The 26,798-nt window shown below is 18.1% G+C and overlaps 6 protein-coding genes across 19 annotated transcripts; 3 read left to right on the plus strand and 3 right to left on the minus strand.

The window, feature by feature from the left end:
• Positions 1 to 494: 494 nt before the first annotated feature.
• Positions 495 to 3,277, minus strand: LOC107997455 (pyridoxal phosphate homeostasis protein). Its single transcript, XM_062086098.1, has 4 exons — positions 2,874 to 3,277; positions 2,421 to 2,781; positions 1,684 to 1,925; positions 495 to 1,605 (listed from the first exon to the last, which is right to left on the minus strand). Exons 1-4 carry the CDS (start codon positions 2,943 to 2,945, stop codon positions 1,534 to 1,536), a joined length of 747 nt encoding a protein of 248 aa, XP_061942082.1. The 5' UTR covers positions 2,946 to 3,277; the 3' UTR covers positions 495 to 1,533.
• Positions 3,278 to 3,334: 57 nt separating this feature from the next.
• On the plus strand, positions 3,335 to 5,037 carry LOC107997457 (NADH-ubiquinone oxidoreductase subunit 8). Of its 2 annotated transcripts, none has more exons than XM_017056063.3 (4): positions 3,335 to 3,543; positions 3,684 to 3,936; positions 4,315 to 4,507; positions 4,799 to 5,037. In XM_017056063.3, exons 1-4 carry the CDS (start codon positions 3,516 to 3,518, stop codon positions 4,928 to 4,930), a joined length of 606 nt encoding a protein of 201 aa, XP_016911552.1. In that variant the 5' UTR covers positions 3,335 to 3,515; the 3' UTR covers positions 4,931 to 5,037. The 2 variants fall into 2 exon arrangements, with proteins under 2 accessions (XP_016911552.1, XP_028522335.1); XM_028666534.2 differs by having other exon boundaries at positions 3,361 to 3,543; positions 3,672 to 3,936.
• Positions 5,038 to 7,012: 1,975 nt separating this feature from the next.
• On the minus strand, positions 7,013 to 12,223 carry LOC107997385 (vacuole membrane protein 1). 4 transcript variants are annotated; one of them, XM_062086097.1, is made up of 6 exons: positions 11,873 to 12,178; positions 9,802 to 10,027; positions 8,551 to 8,892; positions 7,797 to 8,306; positions 7,413 to 7,682; positions 7,013 to 7,344 (listed from the first exon to the last, which is right to left on the minus strand). In XM_062086097.1, exons 3-6 carry the CDS (start codon positions 8,869 to 8,871, stop codon positions 7,213 to 7,215), a joined length of 1,233 nt encoding a protein of 410 aa, XP_061942081.1. In that variant the 5' UTR covers positions 8,872 to 8,892; positions 9,802 to 10,027; positions 11,873 to 12,178; the 3' UTR covers positions 7,013 to 7,212. The 4 variants fall into 4 exon arrangements, with proteins under 4 accessions (XP_061942081.1, XP_061942080.1, XP_016911421.1 ...); XM_062086096.1 differs by having other exon boundaries at positions 9,824 to 9,959; positions 11,873 to 12,177; XM_017055932.3 differs by having other exon boundaries at positions 9,824 to 10,027; positions 11,873 to 12,177.
• Positions 12,224 to 12,507: 284 nt separating this feature from the next.
• LOC107997390 (very-long-chain (3R)-3-hydroxyacyl-CoA dehydratase) lies at positions 12,508 to 16,293 on the plus strand. 8 transcript variants are annotated; one of them, XM_017055943.3, is made up of 5 exons: positions 12,508 to 12,609; positions 12,974 to 13,119; positions 14,905 to 15,139; positions 15,218 to 15,322; positions 15,392 to 16,293. In XM_017055943.3, the coding sequence occupies exons 2-5, from the start codon at positions 13,018 to 13,020 to the stop codon at positions 15,955 to 15,957; spliced, it is 1,008 nt and encodes a 335-aa protein (XP_016911432.1). In that variant the 5' UTR covers positions 12,508 to 12,609; positions 12,974 to 13,017; the 3' UTR covers positions 15,958 to 16,293. The 8 variants fall into 8 exon arrangements, with proteins under 8 accessions (XP_016911432.1, XP_016911435.1, XP_016911431.1 ...); XM_017055946.3 differs by having other exon boundaries at positions 12,595 to 12,609; positions 13,003 to 13,119; XM_017055942.3 differs by lacking the exon at positions 12,508 to 12,609 and adding an exon at positions 12,690 to 12,914 and having other exon boundaries at positions 13,003 to 13,119.
• Positions 16,294 to 16,862: 569 nt separating this feature from the next.
• Positions 16,863 to 20,889, plus strand: LOC107997377 (metaxin-1). Of its 2 annotated transcripts, none has more exons than XM_062086119.1 (6): positions 16,863 to 16,998; positions 17,102 to 17,320; positions 18,453 to 18,703; positions 19,430 to 19,595; positions 19,780 to 20,157; positions 20,615 to 20,705. In XM_062086119.1, the coding sequence occupies exons 2-6, from the start codon at positions 17,198 to 17,200 to the stop codon at positions 20,678 to 20,680; spliced, it is 984 nt and encodes a 327-aa protein (XP_061942103.1). In that variant the 5' UTR covers positions 16,863 to 16,998; positions 17,102 to 17,197; the 3' UTR covers positions 20,681 to 20,705. The 2 variants fall into 2 exon arrangements, 1 of the variants encoding a protein (XP_061942103.1); XR_009832924.1 differs by lacking the exon at positions 16,863 to 16,998 and adding an exon at positions 20,339 to 20,440 and having other exon boundaries at positions 20,615 to 20,889.
• LOC107997449 (vacuolar protein sorting-associated protein 45) lies at positions 20,721 to 26,587 on the minus strand. Of its 2 annotated transcripts, XM_062086114.1 has the most exons (9): positions 26,408 to 26,587; positions 26,071 to 26,327; positions 25,464 to 25,662; positions 24,397 to 24,546; positions 23,689 to 24,068; positions 21,815 to 22,087; positions 21,561 to 21,725; positions 21,243 to 21,472; positions 20,721 to 21,103 (listed from the first exon to the last, which is right to left on the minus strand). In XM_062086114.1, exons 2-9 carry the CDS (start codon positions 26,161 to 26,163, stop codon positions 20,905 to 20,907), a joined length of 1,689 nt encoding a protein of 562 aa, XP_061942098.1. In that variant the 5' UTR covers positions 26,164 to 26,327; positions 26,408 to 26,587; the 3' UTR covers positions 20,721 to 20,904. The 2 variants fall into 2 exon arrangements, with proteins under 2 accessions (XP_061942098.1, XP_061942097.1); XM_062086113.1 differs by having other exon boundaries at positions 26,071 to 26,428.
• Between the last annotated feature and the right edge of the window lie 211 nt (positions 26,588 to 26,798).

The following is a 26,798-nucleotide window of genomic DNA, read 5'->3' on the forward strand; positions in this document are numbered from 1 at the left end:
CATCTTTAGAGTGCCGCAAGTGAAACTCAATATACAAAGAAAATAATAAAAGAAGGATAAAGATAGAATAAGAATTGATCTTCAACGCCATCTCTTGATTTGCCCAAGATATCATTTTAAATGCAGAATAAGATAAAGAAAAGATCAGCACTATTTTTAAACATTTTTAGAAATTTTTTTGTTTTTTAAATATATATTGTTATATTCGAGACGTCAATGACGCTGATACTCAATTTTTATCTCTTTTTTTATTTTTTTTTCTGTTCTTGTATATTGAGTTTCATTTGCGGCATTCAGAAGATGATTTAATTTCCAAATTTTTACTCTATTTCTATCTTTCTCTTATTATTTTATTTCCCTCGTTTATATCCATTTTGTAAAACTTATTCGCTTAAGAGATATCAATTTTGATATCTGATTAACTTTATTGTCGTTTTTATCAATTATTGATTAAATTATTGATTAAAAATTATATAAAGAAAATCTATTCAATCTAATTTTCATATATCTTATATATTTTATTTGTATATATTTATATTATATACATATTTCATATATATTATACATATATATATATTATATTTATATATTTTATTTATATATTATATTTATTTATTTATTTTTATATATCGCAGGTATATAGATTTTAAAAATATCGCAATAGATTTATATATATATTTATATATATATATATATATATATTATAATATTTATATATACATTATATATATTTTAGACAAAATTGCAATGCAATATCAAGTTTCTTGCAAATATCTAGAAAACTAAAACCAAGCGGTATTAACATGTAAAAAAAAAAGTTGTTCAAAATATTGATTTCTAACATGTTCAAAATATTTATAACGTATTAATAAAAATTAACAAAATAGATAAGGACCTCCCTATCGAATAATTACTATAAAAAAATTTATGAAAAAATGTGTTAAAGAAATTATTTTTAAAATATTTTATAAATATTTTGAAATATTTTAAAATATTTATTTTATCAATTTTTATGATTGAATTGAATATAATTCTCATATTCATCGCTTTAAATCATAAAGATCATATCAAACATATTTCTGTTTTTTTGTGCAATCACTATTTCAAAATATGAGACACAAAATATTATTAAATGTTAAATCTATTCTATACCTCGTCTACGAATAATTCTTGAATAATTTAGCGCAGAAATATTATTGATTTGAATTTAGTGCTATCGAAAAGATTATTAAGATTTTCATATAGAAAATCGTGGTAATAACGATTATAGTTACATTGCAATCAAATACAGTTTCTTTTTTGTCAATTTTGAGATAAGAATTTCGATTTCTTGATAATTTTCCGATGAATAAATATGCAAATCGTATGAGCGGTCACATAGTCTCATGATTGGAAACTAAATGAATATAGCAATCTATATTTGTCTTCCCTCATTCTTTATCATTATAGAAAACTTTCTATTGATTTAAGACATAGTTTATATATATTTTTGTATATCTATATGTTGTAATATATAATGAAAATATAATTTCATTAAATATTCTTTTTTGGTCTTTCTCCAAATATGGCAGTACCAACTCTAACATTAGTACTTCCTAATTCCACCTATATAATATTAATTTCATTTATATTTTATTTATATTTTTAAAAATATATATATATATATATTCTAATTGAAATTACCGCATGTTCATAATCATTTGACATTCCCATTGATAATTCAATTTGTTTTAAATCAATATTTAATTGTTTTGAAACATTTTCTCTGCATTCTTTCAAACATAAAAAATCAGGATTTGGTTCTTTACTGTAATCATATCCAAACATGCCTATTGTCATAAGACCTATAAATTCTAAATTCTTACAATTAGCAATAATATGCTGAACAAGAGAACAAACATTTGTAATTTCACAACCATTCTTTTCTGAAAATATAAATATATAATTTTTATTAATTTTAATATTTAATTATTCTTATATATTAATATATATATTTTATATATTTTATATATTTTATATATTATTATTTATATTTATATTATATATTAATATATATAATTTATATATATTAATATTTTTAATATTTAATTTTATATAATTATTCTATTAAAAAATAATTATTTAAAATTATTTCATATTTAAAATTAGAAATTGATTCTGATAATTGTAACTTACTTTAATTTATTTACTTAAAAATGAAACAAAATTTATATAAAATTTTGATATAAACTTTATATAAATTCTTTTTTATAATACAATTATAATATTATATATTTTTTTTTTAATTTATATAAATTTATATAACTTTTCTTTCATATTTTTGACCATAATATTTGCGTAAATTTTTTGTTCTTGATATTTTTTATTTTCAAGTAAAATATATAATCTGAACAAATCATTAAAATCATAATATATATTACCTTGTTCTTTACTAGTATTAACTTGTACCATCACTTTTAATTTTAAATTTTCATCTTTCCTATAATTAATCCAAGAAGTATTTACTGCTGATGCAAGTTTTTCATTGTCTATTGTTTCAATCACATATAAATTGGGAACACTTAATAACTTATTTACTTTATTACGTTGAAGATGGCCAATAAAATGCCAATGTATATTTGTACATGTTTCCAAAATACTTGGATCGTTTCCTTTTTCTAATAATTCATTAACATAATTTTCTCCAAAATGTCTTTGACCAGCTTTATAAGCATCAACAATTAATTCAACTGGTTTTAATTTACTCACAGCTACTAAACGTGGTTCAAAATATTTATACTCCTGTTAGTAAAATATTAAAAATTATTATTAATTTATATATTTTTAAATTAATTATAATATATGAAATTTATAAAATATTTAATAATACATACTGCTGGTCTTCTACCAGAAGCAACAGTAATTTTATTTTTTACCACTTTTAAATTCGCTATTAATTCTGCCATTTTTATTATTTAATTTCTTATCAACATTTTGATCATTATGGATTAATTGAAATGATTTATTGTATTATATATCACACAATTTGATTTGTTTATTTCCATTCATTTAATTTCATAACGTAATATAGATGTCAGTAATAAAATATACGAATAAAGTCCCTATATTAGTCTAATAAATATATTTAAAATAATTATTATAAATTGAATAATAATGTGAAATAATCTAATTATAATCAGATATTAGAACAAAATGATTGCCAATTGACATTAAAGAATAAAAGTAATAAAGCTATATAAAAGTAATGAACGATGTTTCATTGGGTGAAAGAATGAAAATAACATGATATTATTGGTTATTATCCCTAGACTAATGATACTATATGAAATGATGTATTCTGCGATTCTCCTTCTCTGTCATATCACTGACAACCATTTTGTCCCAGTATCTAGTAATTCTGTTGGGCAATTTTATTCTTGGCTTGATTTATTTTCAGTCTTAATTGATGAATGTAAAAACATAGGTACATTGTGAAAACTGATTGCGCCAAATAAAATTATTTTTAAAATTTTAACATGACATTTTTAAAAACTGTACAACCAGGTGAATACAAAAAATTATTTTATTTTTAATTGCATATTAATTAATTTTTTATATAAAATGTTATATATAATGTAATACATATAACCTATAAAATATTTTATTTTACTTACATATATAACTTTATTAAGATATTATTACAGGTTTAAAATTATTTCAAACATATCCAAAAATTTTAAATGTACCTTTACGTCGAACTAAATATTATACCGTTTACACAGAGGAAAATAAAGAAAATTTTCTTGATAATGCGGTAAATAGATCATTCTTCTTAGAAATCATACGAGGTTTAGGAATTACAATGTCACATTTCTTTACTGAACCTGCAACAATAAACTATCCTTTTGAAAAAGGCCCTTTGAGTCCAAGATTTAGAGGTGAACATGCATTAAGAAGGTATTGAAAATTATATAAAATAATATTATTAAATTACAAATAAATATTAAATCTTTATTAAATAAAAAATTAATGAATGTTATTCTCTTTTAAAACTAAATGATTTATCAAAATGTTTGTGGATTTAAATAAAATTTTTAAATGCTTAATATATTATGATATAATATACTATAAATTATAATATTGCTTACGTATATAATGAGAAGAATAATTAAAAATTGATAATTAGATTAAATTTTAATACATTAATATTATTTATTTTATTTAAAATTATATTTATGCTTCATTTTGAAATTCTTGACGTTTTAAAATTATGATTTTTCAAAGCAAAACATTTTATATGCAAAATAATATATAAAACATAATTTATTTTGGTAGATATCCATCAGGAGAAGAAAGATGTATTGCATGTAAATTATGTGAAGCTATTTGTCCAGCACAAGCAATTACTATTGAAGCAGAGGAGAGAGCCGATGGATCTCGTCGTACAACAAGATATGATATAGATATGACAAAATGTATATATTGTGGATTTTGTCAAGAAGCTTGTCCAGTGGATGCAATTGTAGAGGTAATAACAAATATGCACAATTACAGAATTTTTTGATAAAACTAATGTCTAAATATTTCAATCTCATATTTATATGATCTGCTGTAATGTTTATAAATATTACAATTATAAAACAGCTATTTCTATAATAATTATTGTAATAAAATAATAGCATTAATTTCTTCATCCATAGATCATTTATAGAAAAATAGTTATTATTAAAATTAATATTATTGTTTCTAACTTCCTATTTAAATTTAATTTAAGGAAATTTTGTGTAATTTAAAATATTAATTTTATGAATTATTTTAGGGTCCCAACTTCGAATTTTCCACAGAGACACATGAAGAGTTATTATATAATAAAGAAAAACTATTAAATAATGGAGATAAATGGGAATCAGAAATTGCTAGCAATATTCATGCTGATTATCTCTATCGATAAATTTAATAAATTATATAATGTAGTCAAATATTACATATATTATTAGTAATAAAAAATATTTATTGTATAATATTTACCAGTAATAATTAGATTTTGAAATATCAAAATCGATCTATTATTCAATCGTTCAACCGTTATTTTTGTAAAAAATCATTTAATACGAAATTAATTTTATTTTTAACCTCTTCAATATAATTGTCGATTTTAATCATTTCTCATCGAATGAATACACAAGACAATCATCTGTTTTAATTGATATTTGAATGAAAACAAATGATCTATCGTCGAGTTGAACATAGTATACGTGGCAGATGAATGCCATACGAAAGAAAAGGTTAAAAATATTGTGATATCAGAAGTGAAAAGTTTCTTTTATAATTATAAATAATTATCATATTTAATATTATATTTATTATGAAATGATCTTACCTTTTACATCTTGATATTTACTTAAAATAAATTTAAATTTAATGCATATTATACATTTGTAGTTCTATTTAAATTAATTTCTTATTGTTTATTTTAATTTGCATGTATATAAAGAAACTAAATATATATTACTAATTTATATTATAAAATTATAATGATTAACAATTTGATTTAAAATGAAATGATTTTTCATGTTTTCATATAAAATTGAGCATTCCTTATTAATTATTAAATTAATAAAAATTGTTTATATTATTTATATTAATACTAATTTAATTTTTATACATTTACAAATATATTTTAATAAATTCTTATATATATATTTTTGTATTTATAATATTCTATTTGCAAAAAAATATCCTTGAATAATAGTCGATAGTAGTTATTATATATTATATAATATAAATTACAAATTATTATTCACATATAGAATACAAATATGTAAGTTTACACACATTATTTCTAAATATATAATTTTTATAACATTCCATTTTTATTCTTGATATTTTATTATATGAAAAGTTAATATTTATTTAAAAAGAATATTTGTACTTATTTTTTCCATCAAAATATTTTAAAATAACTTTTTTACTAAGAATCATATAATGATAAAATTATTTATATCGTTGAAAACAAATTATAAAATATAATATAAATAATTAATATCAATCAAATATGATGTATTAAAATAAATTATTCTATATAAATATTTAACCAGGAAATTTTATTCTATTCTGAAATATTTTCAAAGTAATAAAAAGATTAAATTTAAAAAGATTTTAATTTTCATTTATATCTTTATCATTTTCGAAAAATTTTTAAATTGCAAATAATATTACATACATTTTGTAAATATAAATGCATTATAATGAAATATGGAAATGCGTATAATTAAAAGATAAACGCCATTACGCTCTTATGTAAAAAGCAAATAATTTTTATGAAATCACGAAAAATCACTTTAATATTAAAAGCTATTTATTAAAAAGCTATATATGCAAATAAAGATTTTAAGTTTGTTTTGTAAATAAATTTTGAAATTAACACTGTATAATTAACAATATGTATGTATATATTTATAACACTTAAAAAAATATCTTAAAATTGATATTTTTTATAGCTTTATATATAAAGAAAACAACAACAAGAAAAAAGAAATTATTTTAATCAATATTTAAACATAATTTATACTACTTATCTATCAAATTCAATAGATAATATTAAAGAGCATTAATAAAATGTATTTACTCAATTATTATGAATATCTAAAATAATTAAATTTTTGAGATTTTATAAAACAACATATATCTTAAACAGATTTGTGCCGTTTTTTTAACGCATTACATAATCATTAATATTATTAACATTATAAATTCTATAAAAACTTCTGAAATTAAAAATTATAATTTTAATAGCGAAAATAAAATATGCAAACTACATATATATGTATAAAAATTTTTTCTAAAGTATATATATATATATGTATAATTCTAAATATATACATATATGTTATTGTAAAGATATTTTTAACATTTTTGAAATCCTAGAAAACTAAAATTTAAAAAAAAATTATATTTTTTTCATATTTCATTCTTCACAATTTATTTATATTGCAAAAGTGAAATTGTGCATTTAAAAATTCGACCACAATAATTATTATTAATGTTGTTATTATTATTATTATTATTATTATTATTATTATTATTATTATTATTATCATCATCATCATCATCATCATCACCATCATCATTATTAGTAGTACCTTACTTAGACTGCACTGTAATAGCAATTCACCTGTTCGTAATTTTATAATTGATTTGACATTTCATTATACATCCTATATTCATTGAATTTTAATCAGTACATCGTTTATTTCGCTTACGATGATAATTTCTTGCTAATTCATGAATAATTGTTACTAAAAAGTAACATACCATCAATATTACAAATTTGTCAAATAACCATGAAATTGTTGTTGCTCCATCCTAAAAACAAAATAGAAATTTAGAAATATATACATGCATTATATACAAAGAGACATTTAAGATCATACCATTGATGTCTTGTCATGCAACTTTTTTTTTTGTTCAATAAGGTATTTTTTCAATGGTTCTTGAAATTTAGAACCTATAAATGGTACAATTGCAAGCAATTTTATAAATTTATCTAGAAGTTCTTCATTAAAAGCTATAATCACTGCAAGTTGTTGAATATGCATTTTTATAATCGCCTTTCCTATAAGTGTAGCTCCAAAAAATGTCCAGAAAGGAATTAAATAATGACCACATGTCAAACCAGCAAGATCAAATAATGGATTAGGAATCTAAAAAATATTTTTTGTAAATATTTAATTATAAAAAATAGTGTGAACATATATTTATTATTGACTTTATATATTAATGATAATATATTATATATTAGAAAATAATTTACTTACTGAAGCACAGGCAAGAATTCCCCAAAATCCTGCTTTTTGTACAAAGTGTTTCATAGTTAATTTTAGCCGAATTAATAATGATATATTTTCACCATTTTCTAAAGCTTCTAAAGCTTCTAATTCTTTTAAATCTTCTTGATCAAATTCTTCAGTCCTATTATTTTGTCTACTGGTCCGAGCAGCTCTAGCCATAAAATATGGTGGTAGTTCACCAAGTGCAGTACCAGCACCCCAAAGCATAGCCTCTACCCGTACTTTTCTCATAATATTTAATATACCTGCTGTCCACATTGGATCAATTGTTGTGGGACATATTATTTGATCAGGATATGGTGGTTCAGGAAAATTAAGAGCACCGCATTCATATGCAGCCATAGTAACAGCTGCTATATGTGGTCCTAAATAAAGTACAAAAGTATGTAAGCCTGTTCCAAGACCTACACTGGAAAGAACACCTAAACCTATCCAATATAACCACCAAATCACTTTTGTTTCCCATGCTTTTAATATCTGTAAATATAAAAATATCGTTCTTTAATCCTTTAGAGAGACAAACATTATTATATATAACATTATACAAACATTAAATAACAAAAACAAAAAGATACACAATTTTAACTTGCTTTTATATTTTCACAACTTTAATTGTATAATAGTTAAATATAATTATATAAAAATTTATATCTCCCAATAATCTTATTTATATGTATATGTACAATCTTATTTATATGTATATTGATATTTCAAAATTTACCTGTTGATGTGGACCAGAAATTCTGCTTAATATCAGAAATAATATTATTATTGAAATTATGCTCCATACTGTCTTTTTATAATGTAATGCCTTTTTTCCTAGTCTAACTATATTACTAAAAAGTTCTCGGAAAAAATAATTCAATGTAGTAATTGGATGTTGCCATAATGTTAAATGTTCAGAATCTACATATAATTCAGTATTCAAATTATTTAAATCTCCTGAAAATGGTGCAGATTTTTTTTCTTCCACATTCTGTTGAGCACCATTAACAGGTTTTGAATCTTTCACACGTCGAATGGCAGTGGTATTTTCCAACATGATACTTCCTCACTGATTATTCTGCAAAAATTTTTTAAATTTTCACTTATTTAATAAATAAAACAATAAGAAATATATACAATATATTAAAAATAAATAAATAAATAAATAAATATATATATAGTTATATCACATATGATGTTACAATCCTTATTACTTGATATTAATTTAATAAAACATTTTATCAATTGATGCACAATGTTAATAAATTTGAATTAATATAAAAATAAAAAATATCAAATTAATTAATATACAATAATCTAAAATAATATTATATTAAAACAACTATAAATTTAAAAAAAACATAAGTAAGATATTGATAAAATATATTTTAAATATAAATTAAATAAAATTAATAACATTAAATCTAATTATATTAATGAATTATAATAATAAAATTAATAAAAATGTCATTAACATTAACATAATTTTTAATAATCAATTAAATGATAAATAATATACAAAATAATAATTAATGATTATTTTTTATAATTATTATTTTTATCATATATAGATTTGTAATTGAATTTCATATGTAAAAAATAAAAAATAATTTATAAAAAAATTATAAAAAATTATAAATACAAAAATATATGCTTAAAAAAGAATTCTTATTATAAAATATAATTCTAAAAACTTCTTCACATAAATTAATTTCAACAAAAAAAAAACTTTTCATATAAAATCTTCATTCTATAATTTAAGAAGATTCTTTATAAAAACATTAAAATTGATATTTATATATAATATTAAAATTGATTTTTATTATTAATAGATTAGTATAGTTATTTACTTATTATGATTCATACTATGTATATAATTTTTCCAAAACATTTATTATGTATAAGAAGTTAATTTAATTATATAGTATTAATAATTTTACACATAAATTAAATACAATTTAAATTTGTGTAATAATAAACAGCATACTGTATATGAATACATTCTATACCATATTTGCTCTGTTTCCTGAAATTTGCAGGTGATGTTTTAGTAAGCCTTTAAATTGTTTGTGATAATTCATAAAAGTGGCATCATTGTAGAACTCATTAAGCTTCTGTTATCCATATAAAAAATTCTGTACAAAACTGGTAACAATTACATTGAAGATAATACTCATCTTTCGATCTACTTTCCTTTATAAAAAGCTGTTAAACTGTATCAATCATTTTATATCATTAATTACTAATACTGTTATAAACATAAAAAAATTTTAATAATCATTTCTATTTCAATATAGATTATTAATCATTTTTATAATATAAACTATAAATATTAATTTTAAAATAATAAAAATGTATCAAATATATATGGTGAATTCTATAATTTGTATCACATATAAAAAAAGTACATAATTTTAATAATTAAGTAAAATTATACAATAAAACAATTTTTTTTATATTTTCTATATTTTTTCTATTCTATTATTAAAAAATTAAATATATATTAAATATTTATCCAAATATTAACATATTTCTAAAACAACATAAACATATACTATATGAAATAAATATAAATACAAATATAACACACTATAGATATGTATATATACTCAATATATATAATTATCTTTAATATTATTGCTTTTATTCAAATAAAATTTATTTGACATTATATCATTTTGAAAAACAATTTAAATACAAAATAATTATTTGCAATATACTTCATTTGAATATAATTTACATAGTAATAAAAATACAAATAACTATTTATTACAACTATTATAAATTATAAATGATCTCAATATTTTAGATATACTATAGTACTATATAGTTTAGTTTATTTTTTTAGATATATATTATAAGCCATACATACCATATAATTCACAAAATAACATGTATATATAAATATTAAACAATGACATCATTATATTTATATTATATTTATATAAAATAATATACTTACTTAAAATAAATTACAGTAAAAAATATATATAAAAATATATATATATTTATAAAAATATATATATTATACTTATATCTAAAAATTGATAAAAATTATAAATATATATGCAATAAATTAAAATTATAACGTAATTATAATGTAATGAACCACAAATATAATACTTTGAATTTTACTTATCATTAAATTTGTCATTAAATTTGATATAAATTATGCATAATAAAAAAAAATGATTTGTCATTAAAATTAAAATAAATATAAAATTTATTCAATTTGATAAAAACTCTTCAAAAGTTTAATCTCTCATTTGATTTAGAAAAGTTGTTATTTTCATTTATAAAAAAACTGGTTAACATTTTATATGGATCATCTTATATATTATTAATATATAAGAAAAATATATTAATATATAGGAATATATCTCAAGAGATTCACATAACTTGAAATCAAAATATTATTATAATATTAAAATAATTTATTCCAAAATATATATTTATATATATTTGAAATAATAAAAAAAATTAATTTTTTATAAAATAATTAAAAATATTTATTTTTTTTAATTATTTTGATTATTATTAATTTTTTTTAGTATCAAAACAGATTTTATATTTTTTATCTACACACAGTTATAAAATCAACAGTTTGTTGATTTTATAAATTACTTATATCTCAAATAATATATTTTTTTAAAAAATATACAAACAATATAAGAAATAATCAAGATTTCTTCTAAATATATTTGCAATCCAATTTAATATCAACTTAATCTTATTTCATATTCATTAAAATTGTTCTTTATAAATTTTGTTTTAACATTTTTTTTTAAAATATATACAAGATTTTAATGTAAAAAATTATGAAAATTATATTATTTAAAATCTTTAAAATATATATAATTAATAAATACATATCAATAAATCGCACGTGAAACTAAACCATGAAAACATATTTCAATATTGAAAATTTATTTTATATAATATTATTTGAATAAATACGTGCAAAAGACATATATTTTTAAAATACAATTCTTTTTAATGAAAAATTGAATACAATATAATATAATATAATAAAATAGAATAAATTATAATTGAATTACCTTTTAACCTTAAAATATGAATGTGACTAAGTGCTGAGTCAAAAGAAAATGTCTTATTCAAATCATCATAAAACATACATTTGAATAAAAAATTAATTGCTTTGTAATATCTTAAACGATCGATAATTAGCATGTGCACTTAAAAAAAGTTGATATTTTTAATCAATTTAATCAAATTGTCAATTCGACTACAGTAACACGTTTACATTTATATACATATAGAACTATAACCTATAGAACTTTCTATATATACTGATAAATGTGAATACGTACAAACTACATCTATAAAAATGTCTAATCATTAGCTTGTTAAATAATAAAGATATGCAAAGTTTTTCATTACATCATTAAAATTTATTCCCCTATATAATACTAACGATATATTTAATATTTTATATTTTATACATATATAATAGTCAACTAGATATTAACCAATCAATGTTCCTTCAAGAAATTACAAATATATAAATTTTATTAAATGAATAATTTTTAAATAAAATATAAGAATTTTTATCTTTTATATTTTATCTTAATAAAATAAAAAATATTTATATGTAAATATAAAGTTCATAATAACTATAAAAATAAAAATTCAAATTTAAGACAGTAGAAAAACAATATTTATTTATGTTGGTATGAAATTAGTAGATGATTTTAAGATTGAGATATGCAGTTCTTGCATCTTTATATAGTTCAAGTTAAATATTAAACATTATTGACTGTTGATATTAATATTCGTTAGTATATATTATTTTCTTTATTTATATCAGTCAATTAACAGTTTTATATATTTTATATATATATATATATATATTTATATATATATATATATATTTATAATAATCTATATATATATATATAATAATGAAGATTATTTGAAAGTTAAAATAATTAATTTTTTATTGGTTTAAAACGAGTTATTAATTTATTATATAAATAAGAGTCAAAATTTGTATTTATAAAAATATACAATGAAAAAATGGCAGATATTTTAACACCATTTGTATATTGGGCTCAAACAGAACATCAAATTACATTAAAGGTAGAATTGACTGATACTTGGGTATGTAATTTCTAGTATGTGCATTCTATTATTTATAGGTTTGTATAGATCAAACTATACTTTGTAGCGTGTTAAAGTTTCTATGAATGAGAACAAATTAAAGGTTACTGTTTATGGGCAAGGTGCTAGAGGTCTTAATAAATATGGATTTAGCTTGGATTTACATTCATCTATTAATGTTGAGGTAACATGTATATTGTTTAGATAAATTATATGATTATGATTTATATTAGTAACAGTGTAGTACATAAATTTCACAAAAACTGTTTTTCTCTGATTTCAATAAAATTCAGTACATTAATAGATTCATATATATATTAATTATAATCATAATTACTATGGCTAATCAGTTAATAAAATATATATAAAGTTTGAAAAAATTACAAGAACAATGTATGTTATAATGAAATAATAAAAGTATTTGATTTTTTGTTTTTTATGTAAGATTTAAATTATATTATTAAATATTAAAATGAGTTATTTTCTTACTTATTTTATTTGAAAGTCAATGCTCCTGCTATTTTACAAATTTTATATGAGTTTTATTTATAATTGATTGGATATCTATAATCAAGATTTTGGTTATGATTATATATATATATCAATGGCTTAAATTTCATTAAAACTATTGGATATTATTGAAGCATCTATTGCTTAACATATAAATTTATTTAATGTATGTTTTAGTAAATTTTATTATACTTTTTGTTCTAAATTTTTTTGTGCATTATTATTTATTTTATTTATAATAATATATAATAAATGAAATAATATACAAACTTACAAATTCTAAAAATGATAAAAGATATTATTAAATATATTTCATATTAAATTTTAATAAACATTTTTTATAAATATAAAAAAAATATAAATAAAAAAAATTAAGTTGTAAAATACATATTATAAAATTGGAATTATTATTGATTTGATTTTAAAAAATATTTTAAAAATAAATAACCAAAATTCTATATTCATTAAATAATGAGGCAAATTGGTATAATTAAATTAGGATTAAGATCTTTGATATTTTAAAAATAATTTTTAAAATTATTTTAAGATTTATCAGTTAAATATTTATCAGTTATGAAAAATTATAATAAAAACATAATAATATAATTTGAAATAATATAATTTGAAAAAAATAAAATAAATTAGACAATAATAAAAATAAAAACAAAAATAAAAAAGTTGTGATAGATAAATGAATATATTTTTGAAATATATATAGATATGTAGATATATAGATATATTAATTGTGGGATTTAATTTTCATTTTTCTTTGTTTATTTTGATTTATGGAATTATTTTTTAAAATTTTAAATTATTTGAATTAAAATATTAAAATGTTCGTTAACAATAAAGTTCCTTTAGGATTCATGCCCATAAATACACCTACAATTTAATTATTTATTTATTTATTTTTGTTATTGATCATTATGAATTTATATTTTATATCAAAGTATATAGTATACAAAATATATTTATATTTTTTATATTTTTAGTTATACATATCCACATTGATTTATATTTTTAGTTGTAATTTATTATAAAAATTAATATAATATTTTAATGTTTTATCATTTAAAAAGTTAATAATCATCATTACCATTATCACAATTATTAAAAATTCATTTTCATATTTTTTTAATTATATAAAATAAAATCAAATATTTTTGAAATAAATATTATTAAATTCAACAAAATCTAACTAAATAATGAAAATAAAAAAAAATTAATAGTCATTCTAAAAAAAAAAGAAATAAATTTTTATCTCATTTAATTTAAGAAATAATGAAATTATCTGCAATGATTTTAAATATTAAATATTATAAATTTAATATTAAATATTAAAATTTATTAAATATAATTATTATCATTATTTTTTTTAATTTGTTTATTTTTAGTTGTTTTTAATAAAAATAGAATTTTTTATATTTTAAATATAAATAATACAAGTAAATTATTACAGGAAAGTAATTATAAAGTAACAGCTCGTCAAGTTGACTTTATATTGGGAAAAAAATGTCCTGCTTGGTGGCCAAGATTAACCAGTCAACCACAAAAACCATCATGGTTAAAAATCGATTTTGATAAATGGACAAGTGAAGATTTAGATGATAACGAAGAAGAAAAGAGAGATGTATGTAGTGATTATCCTGACATGTATGATAAACTTCATAAAGAAGAGTTTGGTTATAGAAAAGGTATGATTTATTAATAAAATGATTTAATACATATAAAATAAATTTTAATATTAATTTATAATTATTTATTTTATACAGAAGATTTCAAAAAAGTATATCTAATTATTTATAATCTTTGTCAATTTGTTGGTTTTATATATATCCTTACTGTAATAGGAATTATGTATTCACGAGATGGGCCAGGTTAGTAATTATATGATTTACTTATTTTAAATTTCATAATTTCTAAAGTATCTCATTATTGAATTGTAGCTTCTATGAAAGAAACATATATAGCTGTTGGAAATGCAATGAAATTTATACAACTTATACAATTCTTAGAAGTTATGCATGCATTATTTGGTTATACTAAAAGTAGTACACTTGTAACATTTATACAAATTGGAGGCAGAGCATTTATTTTATTTACTATGATTGAAGCTGAACCACGTATGCAAACAAAACCAGTTATTTTTTATCTCTTTCTTATTTGGAGTACAGTGGAAATAGTGAGATATCCTTATTACATCACACAGTTACTTAAAATAGAAATTTCATTTTTAAAATGGTTAAGATATACAATATGGATGCCTTTATATCCATTAGGTTTTCTTTGCGAAGGAATTATAATATTAAGAAATATTCCTTACTTTGAAGAGACACAAAAATTTACTATCTCTTTACCAAATTCTTGGAATTTTGCATTTCATTTCCCATCATTTTTAAAGATATATTTACTGATATTTTGTTTACCTTTTATGTATATGCTAATGTCTCGTATGAATCAAATACGTTATAAAAAGCTAGGCAAATCTAAGTTGAAAAAAAAATATTTATGATGTAATAAATAATATTAAAACTAAAATATTAGGAAATTCAATTAATAATTTAATTATTAATGGTACAATTATTAATTTATACTTTAGAATTAAAGTGAAATGAATAAACAAAAAATTATTATTATAAATATATTTATTTTGAATTTATATTTATATGTTATTTAGATTTTAAATTTATAAATTTTTTTTTATTTAGAAAATGTGAAATATTTTATTTTTAATTTACATATTATCTATCTCTATAGCTATAAACATATAATGCAAGTAGAGATTTGATGTATATATAGTATGTGATTTTGTAATTAATAAATAAATCAAATATTGATAAAAAATTAATTTTTATTTTCCATTTATTTCTAGTTTATTAATTTTTTTTTAACTTTTTTCATTAACATTTCAAAACTCACAAAAATTTAATAATTTTAAATATTTATACAATTTAATAATTTTAAATATTACAATTTATATTTAATTAAAACAAGAATGGAAAACATCCCAACATATATCAAGAATTATATATATATTTTTTTAAACTTATATTTGAAATTTTTATAAAAAATATTAAAATGAATATATCGAATCTTAAAATAAATTTATAAATTCATCAAATCTGTCATTTCAATCGAATTGTTTCACATAACCTACTAAGAAATCACTTGTAATATTAAAGAATATCATAACTGAAATAAATAATTTTTCGTAAAAAAATATATATATAAAATATCATTAACCTAAAATTTGTTTCTTAATATTAATATAACGTAAAACTTTTGTTATATATCTATAATTTTTATATATTTAGTCAATACAAAAAAAAAATATAAAAAAATTTTAAAATACAACGAATAAAACTAAATATAATAAATTAATATTTTTTAACTATATTAAATTCATATTAATTATTAAATTAAAAATTTTTAATATAAATATAATCATATATATTTCTTATAAATTTCAATTTCTAATTAAAGATATTTAATTCATAAATCACAATCAATAATATATGTATAATTATTATATTCATATAATATATAAATACACGTATGTATATACATGTATATATAATATATAATATATAATTTTAATATGCAATACAAAATTTTTTTTTGAATTTAGCAATTTAATTTATTGATTATTTTCTCAGCTGAACACAAAACCATATATCCGGTTTAATAGCGAGAAAAATCTTTGTTTACTGTATGGTGAAAAGTATCACGTGGGAATATTGTATATTTAATGTATGAAAGAATTAAATGATATATATTTTTTTTTATTTTTTGATAATATGGACATGTTTGAATTAAGTATTTGGAAAGGTGATTGGGGCTTACCATCAGTTGACACGGAATGTTTACAGGTTCTGGTATGTAATTTATATAGGTTATATTTTTAATATAATAATTTTATTGACATAAACATTATTAAATGCTTTGATCATTTTTAGATTTTGTAAAAATAAAAATAATAATTATAATTTATAAATATAAAATATAATTATTTATTAATATTATATAAAATATATTTTTAATTGTGAACAATTTAAATATTTATAAATAAATAAATATATACATGTATGTATATATGTAATCATGATATATTTAAATTTAACTTATTTTTGAAATTTTATTTATAAAATTTAAAATAATTTTACATTTAATATATTTTTAATTAAGATTAATTCTCAAATTTTCAATATTATAAATTTATGATAACATTGTTTAAAATATATTCTAATATATTTATTATATATTTATATTTAAAAATATATAATTTTTAAATATAAAATTTTAAAATTATAATAGTAATTTATAAATATTATTTTTATTATTAAAAAATTTGATTTATATAATATATATAAAAATAATATATAAGAAGAATAAATAATTCGTGTATTTAAATAAATTAATTGTTATAATATATTATAGAATCATATACATTTAAATATTAATTAAGAATAAAAGCTTTTATAGTTATTGTATTAATATTATAAAATCATTAAAAATGTTTGATGAATATTTTGTATATGATAAATTCTAAAACATAGTATATATAATATTAAATATTATACAAATTTTTATATCTTTATAAGAAATTATATAAATTGTATATTATGAAAAAAGTTAGAAATCAATTAATTGAATTAGAATAATTCAAAAGATTTTATATAATTTTATATAATTAAATTTCATACATTTTATATATTTTTAATCGCTATCAATTTATTACATTTTTTTAATTAACCATGGTCTATTTATTATTAAAATTACAAGTAAAAATGTAATTCATTAAAATTACTTTATAATATATATATATATATATATATATATGTATATATCACAATTTAAAATGAAAATTGCTATAATTCTAATTTCAAATTAATAAATTAATATTATTATTAATATTAAATTTGTGAATTTAAATACTTTGATATTAACCAAGCATTGTTGCAAATAAATTAATTAATATTAGTTAATATTTTACATTGTTTTTTCTAGGTTTATGCCAAATTCAATGGTATACCTTTGAAAATCAATTCAGCTGGTAATCCATTCACAACACCCAATGGCAGCTTACCTGTATTAAAGACTAGAAATGGAACATTCAATGCAGTCAAAGATATAATAGAATTTTTCAGAAAAGAACGTTATAATACAGAATACGAATTAAGTCGAAAACAATGTGCAAAGGTTATGGCTTATGGTACAATGTTAAAAGAAAAATTATTTCCGGCATTACAGTTCATTTGGTATGTATATTATATATGTTTTTTATAGTATTTATTTATTAATCATAATTATTTATTTATTAATTATTACAATTTATTTATTTATTAATATACATGCACTTCATACGAAACAGTTATCACTCAGCATTCGCTTTTGCGCACACGCACTTATCCTTCTATTCTATAGTCTATTCTATTCTATACTTTTAGTACAATTTTTTCTATAAAATATTTTAACACTTTATTTTATTAGTGAAATCGGTAATATAATAAATATAAAAAAAAATATAGCATTTAATTTTAATTTTATTGTCCTTATTAGATATTATTGATCTTCCTTAACAATATCCATACGTTTGATTTTTATGTCTATATTATTTTCAATAAGAAATAATATAATAGAGAAAGAATATAATAGAATTAAGAAAATAACAATAGTAAATAACTAATAATTAAATAATGCAATGTTTTTTTTAAAAGAAATTGATTGTTTGATATTTAGTTTATAATCAATAATAAAATTTTTTTAATTTTAATTTTTTTAATCTGAAAATTTATTTAACATAATAGTAAGATTTTTCAAAAATATTTATTATTATATTATATTAATTTTATTATTATTTCTAAAGTCATCATAATAATATTATCTAAAAAAATAATTATAATTTTTTTATAAATCAATATAAATCAATATGTAAATATTGATTTTTGTTTACAAAATTGAAATTAAAATGTTAATTTTTTTAGGTGGATAGATGAAAAAAATGTAAATGAATTAATAAGACCATGGTATTGTAAAGCATTGCCTTTTCCATTTAATTTTTATTATCCAGGAAAATTCGAACGACAAGCTCATACTATGTTTGTAACTTTATATCCATTAGAAGATAATATAACTGCTATAGAAAATAAGGTAATGATAGAATATTGATTTTTCAAAAATATTTTAATTTTAATTTATTTATTTTTTTTATTAATTTTATAATAATATAAATATATTCAATATGGTGTGATCAATAAAATTAATCAACTTGAGAACTACTTATAAATATTTTTTATTTTTTAAATTTTAATAATAAATAATATATGGAATATAGGTCTACTCTGAAGCGCAAAAATGTTTGACATTATTATCTACAAGTCTTGGAGATTCACAATATTTTTTGGGTCAAAAACCTACAATATTAGATGCTATTGTATATTCCTATTTGGCACCTTTGCTCAAAGCTCCTTTACCAAATCCAGCACTTCAAAATCATTTAAAAGCATGTACAAATTTAGTAACATTCATTTCACGCATATCAGAAAAATATTTTGCAAATGAATGTTGTGAATATAAAGCCAAAGAAAATGCTCAAAATATAAGAAAATACTCACAGAATGAGTTTCCTAATAAAAGACGCAACCAACTTCTTGCTGGTTTAGTCACTACTTTGATAATGGCAACTTACATATTTTCAACTGGAATATTAGAGGTAAACATTTTTCAATTAATTATTTATAATTTAATATCTTATTTTTGTTAAATAAATGGTATTAGAATAAAATATTAATCAAAGTAAGATTATAATAATAAATATTACTTTATTTAAAAATTATTTAATACATACAGTATTTATTAAAAATAAATTTATTTTATTATGAAAATGATTTTAGAAATGGAAACTGGTAAGAATTCCTCTGAGACATAGGAGATAAAAAAATCAAGACTTTTTTATTCAACTATGGATTTATGTTTGAGATAAGAAGAAATTATAAGTATGTAAAATGAAATAGTACTTTAATTTTTTTATTTAATCTTATTATATTTATACAATTAGATATAGAAAAATCAGAGACATTCTCTCCAGCAAAATATTTTATATTTATATTATAATTATATATAAATCATGATCAATATATAAAGGTTAAAATTATAAATATTTGTTAAAGGTATCGGTAAAGGATAGTCAAATTCCAGATGTATTTACAGAAGTTATATCTATCAATGATAAATAAAATAAAAACATTACAAAAATAAAAATCATTCAAATGAAAATTACCACATTGAAAAGATAAGTTTTATTTAACATTAATATAATTTTTTATTTTTTGTTACTACAATTTTCTTTTAATATTATTACCAATAGAGTGTAATTATTATTAAATATTATATGTAACAATTCAAACTAATTCCAAGTTGTAGAAATAAATATTTAAAACAAAAATATATATGTAATAATTCAATTGTTATTAATTTTGTATTTTAATAAAATGCCTGATGTAGCTTGCTGAATTTCCTCAAGAAAACTTGCAGAATTATGGATAATAGTACCACCTAAAATAATTTTTATTCCAGGATTTTGTTTATTTAAATTATAAACAGTTAAACTTTCTTCATATGTTGTTCCTCCAATCATAAAAACAATAATATCTTGTGGTCTAAAATAATAATATATATATATATATATATATATATAATAAATATATATATTTTAATAAATAAATAAATAAATATATATATATATTAAAAATGTATTTTCTATATTTAATTTAAATAAAACAATATATTACAATTTACCTTTTTGACATCACTGTATTTCCAAGATATGGAAATGTTTGTAAACTTAATTTTCCTTTTATTAAGTCTTCAAGAGTTTCATTTAATAAGGGAGTATGTTGGGTATAAATATTATCTACTCCACTTAAACCTTTGAATAATTTTTTAGTAATCTTAGCTACTGATTCTCGATCAAATAAATTACTTTGTCTTGCATTAATTCCACTATATTCTAATATGCTATATATAAGCTAGATCATGATCTTGGAATTATTAATCTTGAAATTTATCAACTATATCAAACTTATCAAATGTAAGATCAAAATAATTTTTATATACCTTAATATACTTTTCTGAAACAGCTCTGCTCTTTAATAAATTCAATAAACCATTAATATCATTATTTGTATATTTTTCATAATGAAGTGCATAAAGCATGACCAATCTTACAGCATCAATATCTCGTATTTGTTGATTATTAATAAGTTCCTTTATTTTTTGTAACTTTAATAATAAAGAAAAAGTATAATTTATTATTAAATAACATTGAAAAATATAATAATGACAAACATAATTTGTTAAATTTACTACACCTGCATAGAATGGTCACTTTGACAACTAAGTTCTTGTTCTAATTCTGATACTTGCAATAAATGATGTTTTTCAACAAGTGAAGAAAGTTCTCCAACTACCGTAACATGTTTTGAAACAGTACCTGATAACTTTTTAAATAATGGGTAGGTTTCTACAAAATTTTTCATATCAGCTATACTTTCTACTTTTTGATGCTTCTTGGCTTTTTTTTGAAATTCTTCCATCAATTCTTTTATAGTTTGTCCAATTTCTCCAAAGTTCAGATATAAATTCTATCAAACATATTCTTGTTTTAAAAATGAAAGAAATAAAAAAATTATATTTATAGTGGCTCATATTGAAAATCATCCACTATTCTTGTTTATTTATATGTCTCTATAAAATCCACTAAACATAAATAAAATATGTTCATAATCAATATAGAAATATTCTAAGAAATATTCTGATTATTATAAAATGACTTAGAAATATAAAGTTTTATAGAGTAATAATGAAAAAACAATATACAAGATGATTCATACAAGTATAATGTAAATTTTATACACACACACACACATATATATATATATATATTTGATTAAGAAATTAAAAAAAAATATCAAATTAAGTGAATGATTCAAAATTTATATATTATATAAACCAATGATTATTTTTTTTTTTTTACAAATGCTACAACGAAATGCAAAAGCATTTATTCATCTTTAATAAAAGCATTTTTTTTTAAATATCTCAAACTAATTTTTCAATCATGTTAATTTTTTTTTACATAGAATAATAAGAAAATTCAATATGAGCAAAAAAAAAAAAAAGAAAATATCTAATCTATTTTTAAAAATATAATACAACTATAAATATAGATAGATTATATTTGAGAAAAAAATATAAATATTCCATCTTAAGTTATTTATGTTTTTTCTTATATTTTTTTGAATTTCAATTAAAAAAAAGAAGATATAATTTGATGATATTATATGAATATTATATGAATCATCTTGTAATATATAAAAATATGTAAAAATACATAAGAAATTACAAGTAAGGTCACACTAAGAGTCGTCCATTTGTTTTATTTATAAAATTTAAATATTAATCTGCAGTTTATAAAAACTTAATATTTTATAAAATATTTTGTATTATTTTCTATAATTTTTAATTTATTATATATTGATTTTACAAAATTTTATATTTATTAGAAATATTATTGGAATATTTTTTATATCTCACTTATATTGAATAATTCTAATTTATAGTAGTTTATAATTTATAGTTCATATTATGAATATATAATTTATATCTATAATTACAATATATATATTTATATTCAAATCTGAAATGCTAAAGCTTCCATGATCTTTGGATAAATATATAAAATACACAAGCATTTTTTTATTACTATGATTTCGTATTTTTTTTTTTGAATTATTTTCTTAATATATAAAATTAAAAAATATATATTTTATATAAATATTAAAATATGTTTAAAATTTTTCAACATTTTATTTAAAATTTTTTAAAAATATCTAAATATCTATTTATTTATGTTTTCTTTGATAAAATGTGTAAATTATTGACTCGTGCTATGCATTCTTATAAAATGATTAATCCATCATTTTTTCATATTGTATGGAAATAGAAATAATTTTTTTTATTAATATTTAAAATTATTAATATTTAAAATTTTTTTATTAATATTTAATATTTAATTCTAATTTTATATTCAATATTTAATTAAACCATTTTTTCAAAAAAAAAAGTTCATACTTGTGTATTTTATGCAAATTTTAAAAAAATAAAGCTCATGAACAATTTTCAGTGTGAGCCAAAGTATATAAAATACATATACATGGAAATAAAATGATAAATATACTCTTACATTTGCATAAAATTCATCATGTTCTGCGCTAAGAACAACTTCTTTCAATTCCTTTGAAATACCTTTTACATGTGATAAATTAACACGATTATTGTTAATAGTTAACAATTCATGAACCATTGCTTGATAAGTCCATTGATTTAATAAAGGTGTAACAGGATCATCTCTTCTGTCAAGTATTAATAAAACTGGTGTGGAATCTTGTCTGAATTCAAATGAATTTGATTCTTTACTTAGTACTTCACGAATTTTTTCTGCTAATCTTTTTGCCATTTCAGAACTGTTTTGATATCGTATATAGGGGCATCTTTTAATTGACAATAATACTGAAATTAAGCCTAAGACAGTTCTATGTAGATGTATTGGATTCCATAACAAACCTTAATATAACATAATAGAAAAACAAAAAATATTATTATTTATATTTAAATTATTTATTGAATATATTATCGAATTAATGCTCTAATTTGAAACATAAAAAATTAATTATAAATGTAAAATAATATTTTTCTATATAAAATTTTATTTTTGAATATAGGAAATGCAATGAAATAAGGAGCGTGTGGATAAGAAACACGAAGAAAAATTAACAGCATGAACCAGAAGGATCTTTTTCGTTTACATTGCATAATAGAGATGGATTATTAAAAATACATATTTATAAATTTTTCAATTATATAAATAAATCATTAATATAAAATTTATTACCTTGTGAACATGCATTAATTCCAAGTGAAAATAAATGAGGACTAATTGCTAAATAATCTGCATAATATTCATGAATTTCTCTTACTACTTCCTGTTCATCACTTTCTGCCAAAAGTTTAATATCAGCTTTTGCAATGATATTACTGAAATCTAAATAATAATATAATAAATTAAATAGAATAGAATATATTATTTGTTTATAATATATTATTATAAATATTTAACATAATGTAAAAATTTATTTATATATTATTTATAAATTATAAATAATATATTAATAAAAAAATTAATGTAGTTTTTTTAATAGTAAAGATTAATTCAAGAATATCGTATTATTGAATTAATTTTTCTATTAGCAACAAAATAATAGTAAAAAAAAATTAATATTGAAGAAAATTTAAGATATCTTTAAAAAAAATGAAATAAAAAATTAAATAATATTCATTCAATACATTTAAAATGCAACATTCATTAAAATATTTTTTGATTTAATTAATAAGTTATTCTAGATAGTTTTAGATTTTATTATATATTCTTTTAAAAAAAGAAAAAGACTAAAAGTAATAAACTTATTAATTTAATTTATTAATTTTATAAAATTCACAAAGCTTTTGGTGGATATTTTTTGATTATCAAATTTTTATAAATATATTATAATAGAATAATATAATATAATATAATATATATTATATTATGTTCTATAATATATATTATATTTTTTGAATACATAAAATGAAATGATTTCATTATTAAGTCATATTAATTCATAATTGAATTCATATTAATAAATACTATTATGTTGAAAATAAAAATTTATATAAAATATAAAAAACAAAAAACATAACATTTTATATTTTATATTTTAGAACAAATTAATTCAAAAGTATTAAAGAAAAAAAAAATTTTCTAGTAATTTAAAAACAAATAATTTTTGTACTAATATTTATTTCACTTTTATTTCTTGTCATAATATAAAAACTGTGATGTTTTTTATTGATTACAATTTACAATTTTATATCTTAAAAATAAATAAGTGAATATAAAAATAAAAAATATATTATACTTACAAATATAATATGTTCCATACTTAGGATATTTTAATTCATTACAAAGATATTCAACATTTTCTTTGGTTGGTCTTATAAAAACTATACATTTCAAATGTTTTAATCCTTCATTACGAACATTTGTGTCAATTCTTTCAAATAAATAAACTTCTTTGAGGAATATTTCTGATTGACTATAAAGTAAACTTACTATACTTGTCTGAAAAGATATATAAATTTTCCTTTAAATTATATATATATATATATATATATATATAATATGCAATAATATTTAAATATTAATCTAAGAATAATTTTATATTATATTATGATATAAAGATTTATCCTATAGAAAAATATATTTCTATAAATATATTTATAAAAATATGTTATTATTATTTGTAAATAAATTTGTTAAAATATTATAAAATTCAATGTATAATAAAAAATTTAGTAAAATTTTTTAAATTTCAATAGATTATATTTTCATTTTCTATTTTTTATAATACTGATACAATTTTATTATTCACATATATAAGTTAATAAATACATTAAAAATTTATAATTCTAATTGTTTTGCATAATTATATTTTAGTTTTAAATATTATTTAAAATATGTTGTATTTACCGTCTGTTTATCCATCAAAAGAACTTTCATACCAGGACCACTTTCTTCTGTCATTCGAGTAACATAAAACTTTAAAGCAGTTATTAAATTCATTTTGTCGTTTTTGTTTAACTTTATAATTACATTAATTACATTTTATAAATTTAATAATAATAATATGTAATTTTCATTTATTATAAAATATAGAAAACATATACTTTATAAATATAAACACTATTGTTTGCAAAATGTGTGTACTTCCGTACACTACACTATTCCTAATTCAGAAATGAACTATATACATATTAACAACTAATTTATTTAGTCATAAGTATAATAGTAAGATATAGATACATACAGTAAAATTAAAAGATATAAGAAGAAATATAGGGAATAAGTGCAATAATTGATTGGTTGATTTTATAATAAATATTAATTGTTTTTAAGATAAAAATATAGCTTATTTGCATAAAAATAAATAATCGAATTAAATCTAGCATAATTTATAAATGTAACAATATAAATCAATTACCGACAATAATACCAACATTTTATCAACTAATAATTAAAATTGTAATTCTGTTATGTTATTTGATTTGTTTACTTCGTAATATAATTATCAAATTATTTATCAAAATTATCAAAATTATTTATTTGTTACGATTTCAAGAATTAAAACTTTAATATAATATTTTTATTCTTATTTTATTTTATTTTAAACATTACTATCTCTCTGATATTTGTATTGC

Source organism: Apis cerana, linkage group LG15 (genome assembly GCF_029169275.1).
Source record: "Apis cerana isolate GH-2021 linkage group LG15, AcerK_1.0, whole genome shotgun sequence".
Classification (NCBI taxonomy): domain Eukaryota; kingdom Metazoa; phylum Arthropoda; class Insecta; order Hymenoptera; family Apidae; genus Apis; species Apis cerana.

Bases quoted from the DNA above. Each gene is read 5' to 3' on its own strand.
- LOC107997455 (XM_062086098.1), bottom strand. From the start codon at position 2,945: ATGGCAGAATTAATAGCGAATTTAAAAGTGGTAAAAAATAAAATTACT. The intron at 1,926-2,420 runs GTAATATATATT...TTATATTTTCAG, and splicing joins TAATACTAGTAAAGAACAAG to AAAAGAATGGTTGTGAAATT. The intron at 1,606-1,683 runs GTAATTTCAATT...AATATTATATAG, and splicing joins CAAATGATTATGAACATGCG to GTGGAATTAGGAAGTACTAA.
- LOC107997457 (XM_028666534.2), top strand. From the start codon at position 3,516: ATGACATTTTTAAAAACTGTACAACCAG. The intron at 3,937-4,314 runs GTATTGAAAATT...TTATTTTGGTAG, and splicing joins GGTGAACATGCATTAAGAAG to ATATCCATCAGGAGAAGAAA. The intron at 4,508-4,798 runs GTAATAACAAAT...GAATTATTTTAG, and splicing joins CAGTGGATGCAATTGTAGAG to GGTCCCAACTTCGAATTTTC.
- LOC107997385 (XM_017055930.3), bottom strand. From the start codon at position 8,871: ATGTTGGAAAATACCACTGCCATTCGACGTGTGAAAGATTCAAAACCT. The intron at 8,307-8,550 runs GTAAATTTTGAA...TTATATTTACAG, and splicing joins TTTCTGGTCCACATCAACAG to ATATTAAAAGCATGGGAAAC. The intron at 7,345-7,412 runs GTATGATCTTAA...TTTTGTTTTTAG, and splicing joins TGCATGACAAGACATCAATG to GATGGAGCAACAACAATTTC.
- LOC107997390 (XM_017055941.3), top strand. From the start codon at position 12,852: ATGGCAGATATTTTAACACCATTTGTATATTGGGCTCAAACAGAACAT. The intron at 12,936-13,002 runs GTATGTAATTTC...TATACTTTGTAG, and splicing joins TAGAATTGACTGATACTTGG to CGTGTTAAAGTTTCTATGAA. The intron at 13,120-14,904 runs GTAACATGTATA...AAATTATTACAG, and splicing joins ATTCATCTATTAATGTTGAG to GAAAGTAATTATAAAGTAAC.
- LOC107997377 (XM_062086119.1), top strand. From the start codon at position 17,198: ATGAAAGAATTAAATGATATATATTTTTTTTTATTTTTTGATAATATG. The intron at 17,321-18,452 runs GTATGTAATTTA...TGTTTTTTCTAG, and splicing joins CGGAATGTTTACAGGTTCTG to GTTTATGCCAAATTCAATGG. The intron at 18,704-19,429 runs GTATGTATATTA...TAATTTTTTTAG, and splicing joins CCGGCATTACAGTTCATTTG to GTGGATAGATGAAAAAAATG.
- LOC107997449 (XM_062086114.1), bottom strand. From the start codon at position 26,163: ATGAATTTAATAACTGCTTTAAAGTTTTATGTTACTCGAATGACAGAA. The intron at 25,663-26,070 runs GTAAATACAACA...ATATCTTTTCAG, and splicing joins TTTTGATGGATAAACAGACG to ACAAGTATAGTAAGTTTACT. The intron at 21,726-21,814 runs GTGTAGTAAATT...TTATTATTAAAG, and splicing joins AAAGTGACCATTCTATGCAG to TTACAAAAAATAAAGGAACT.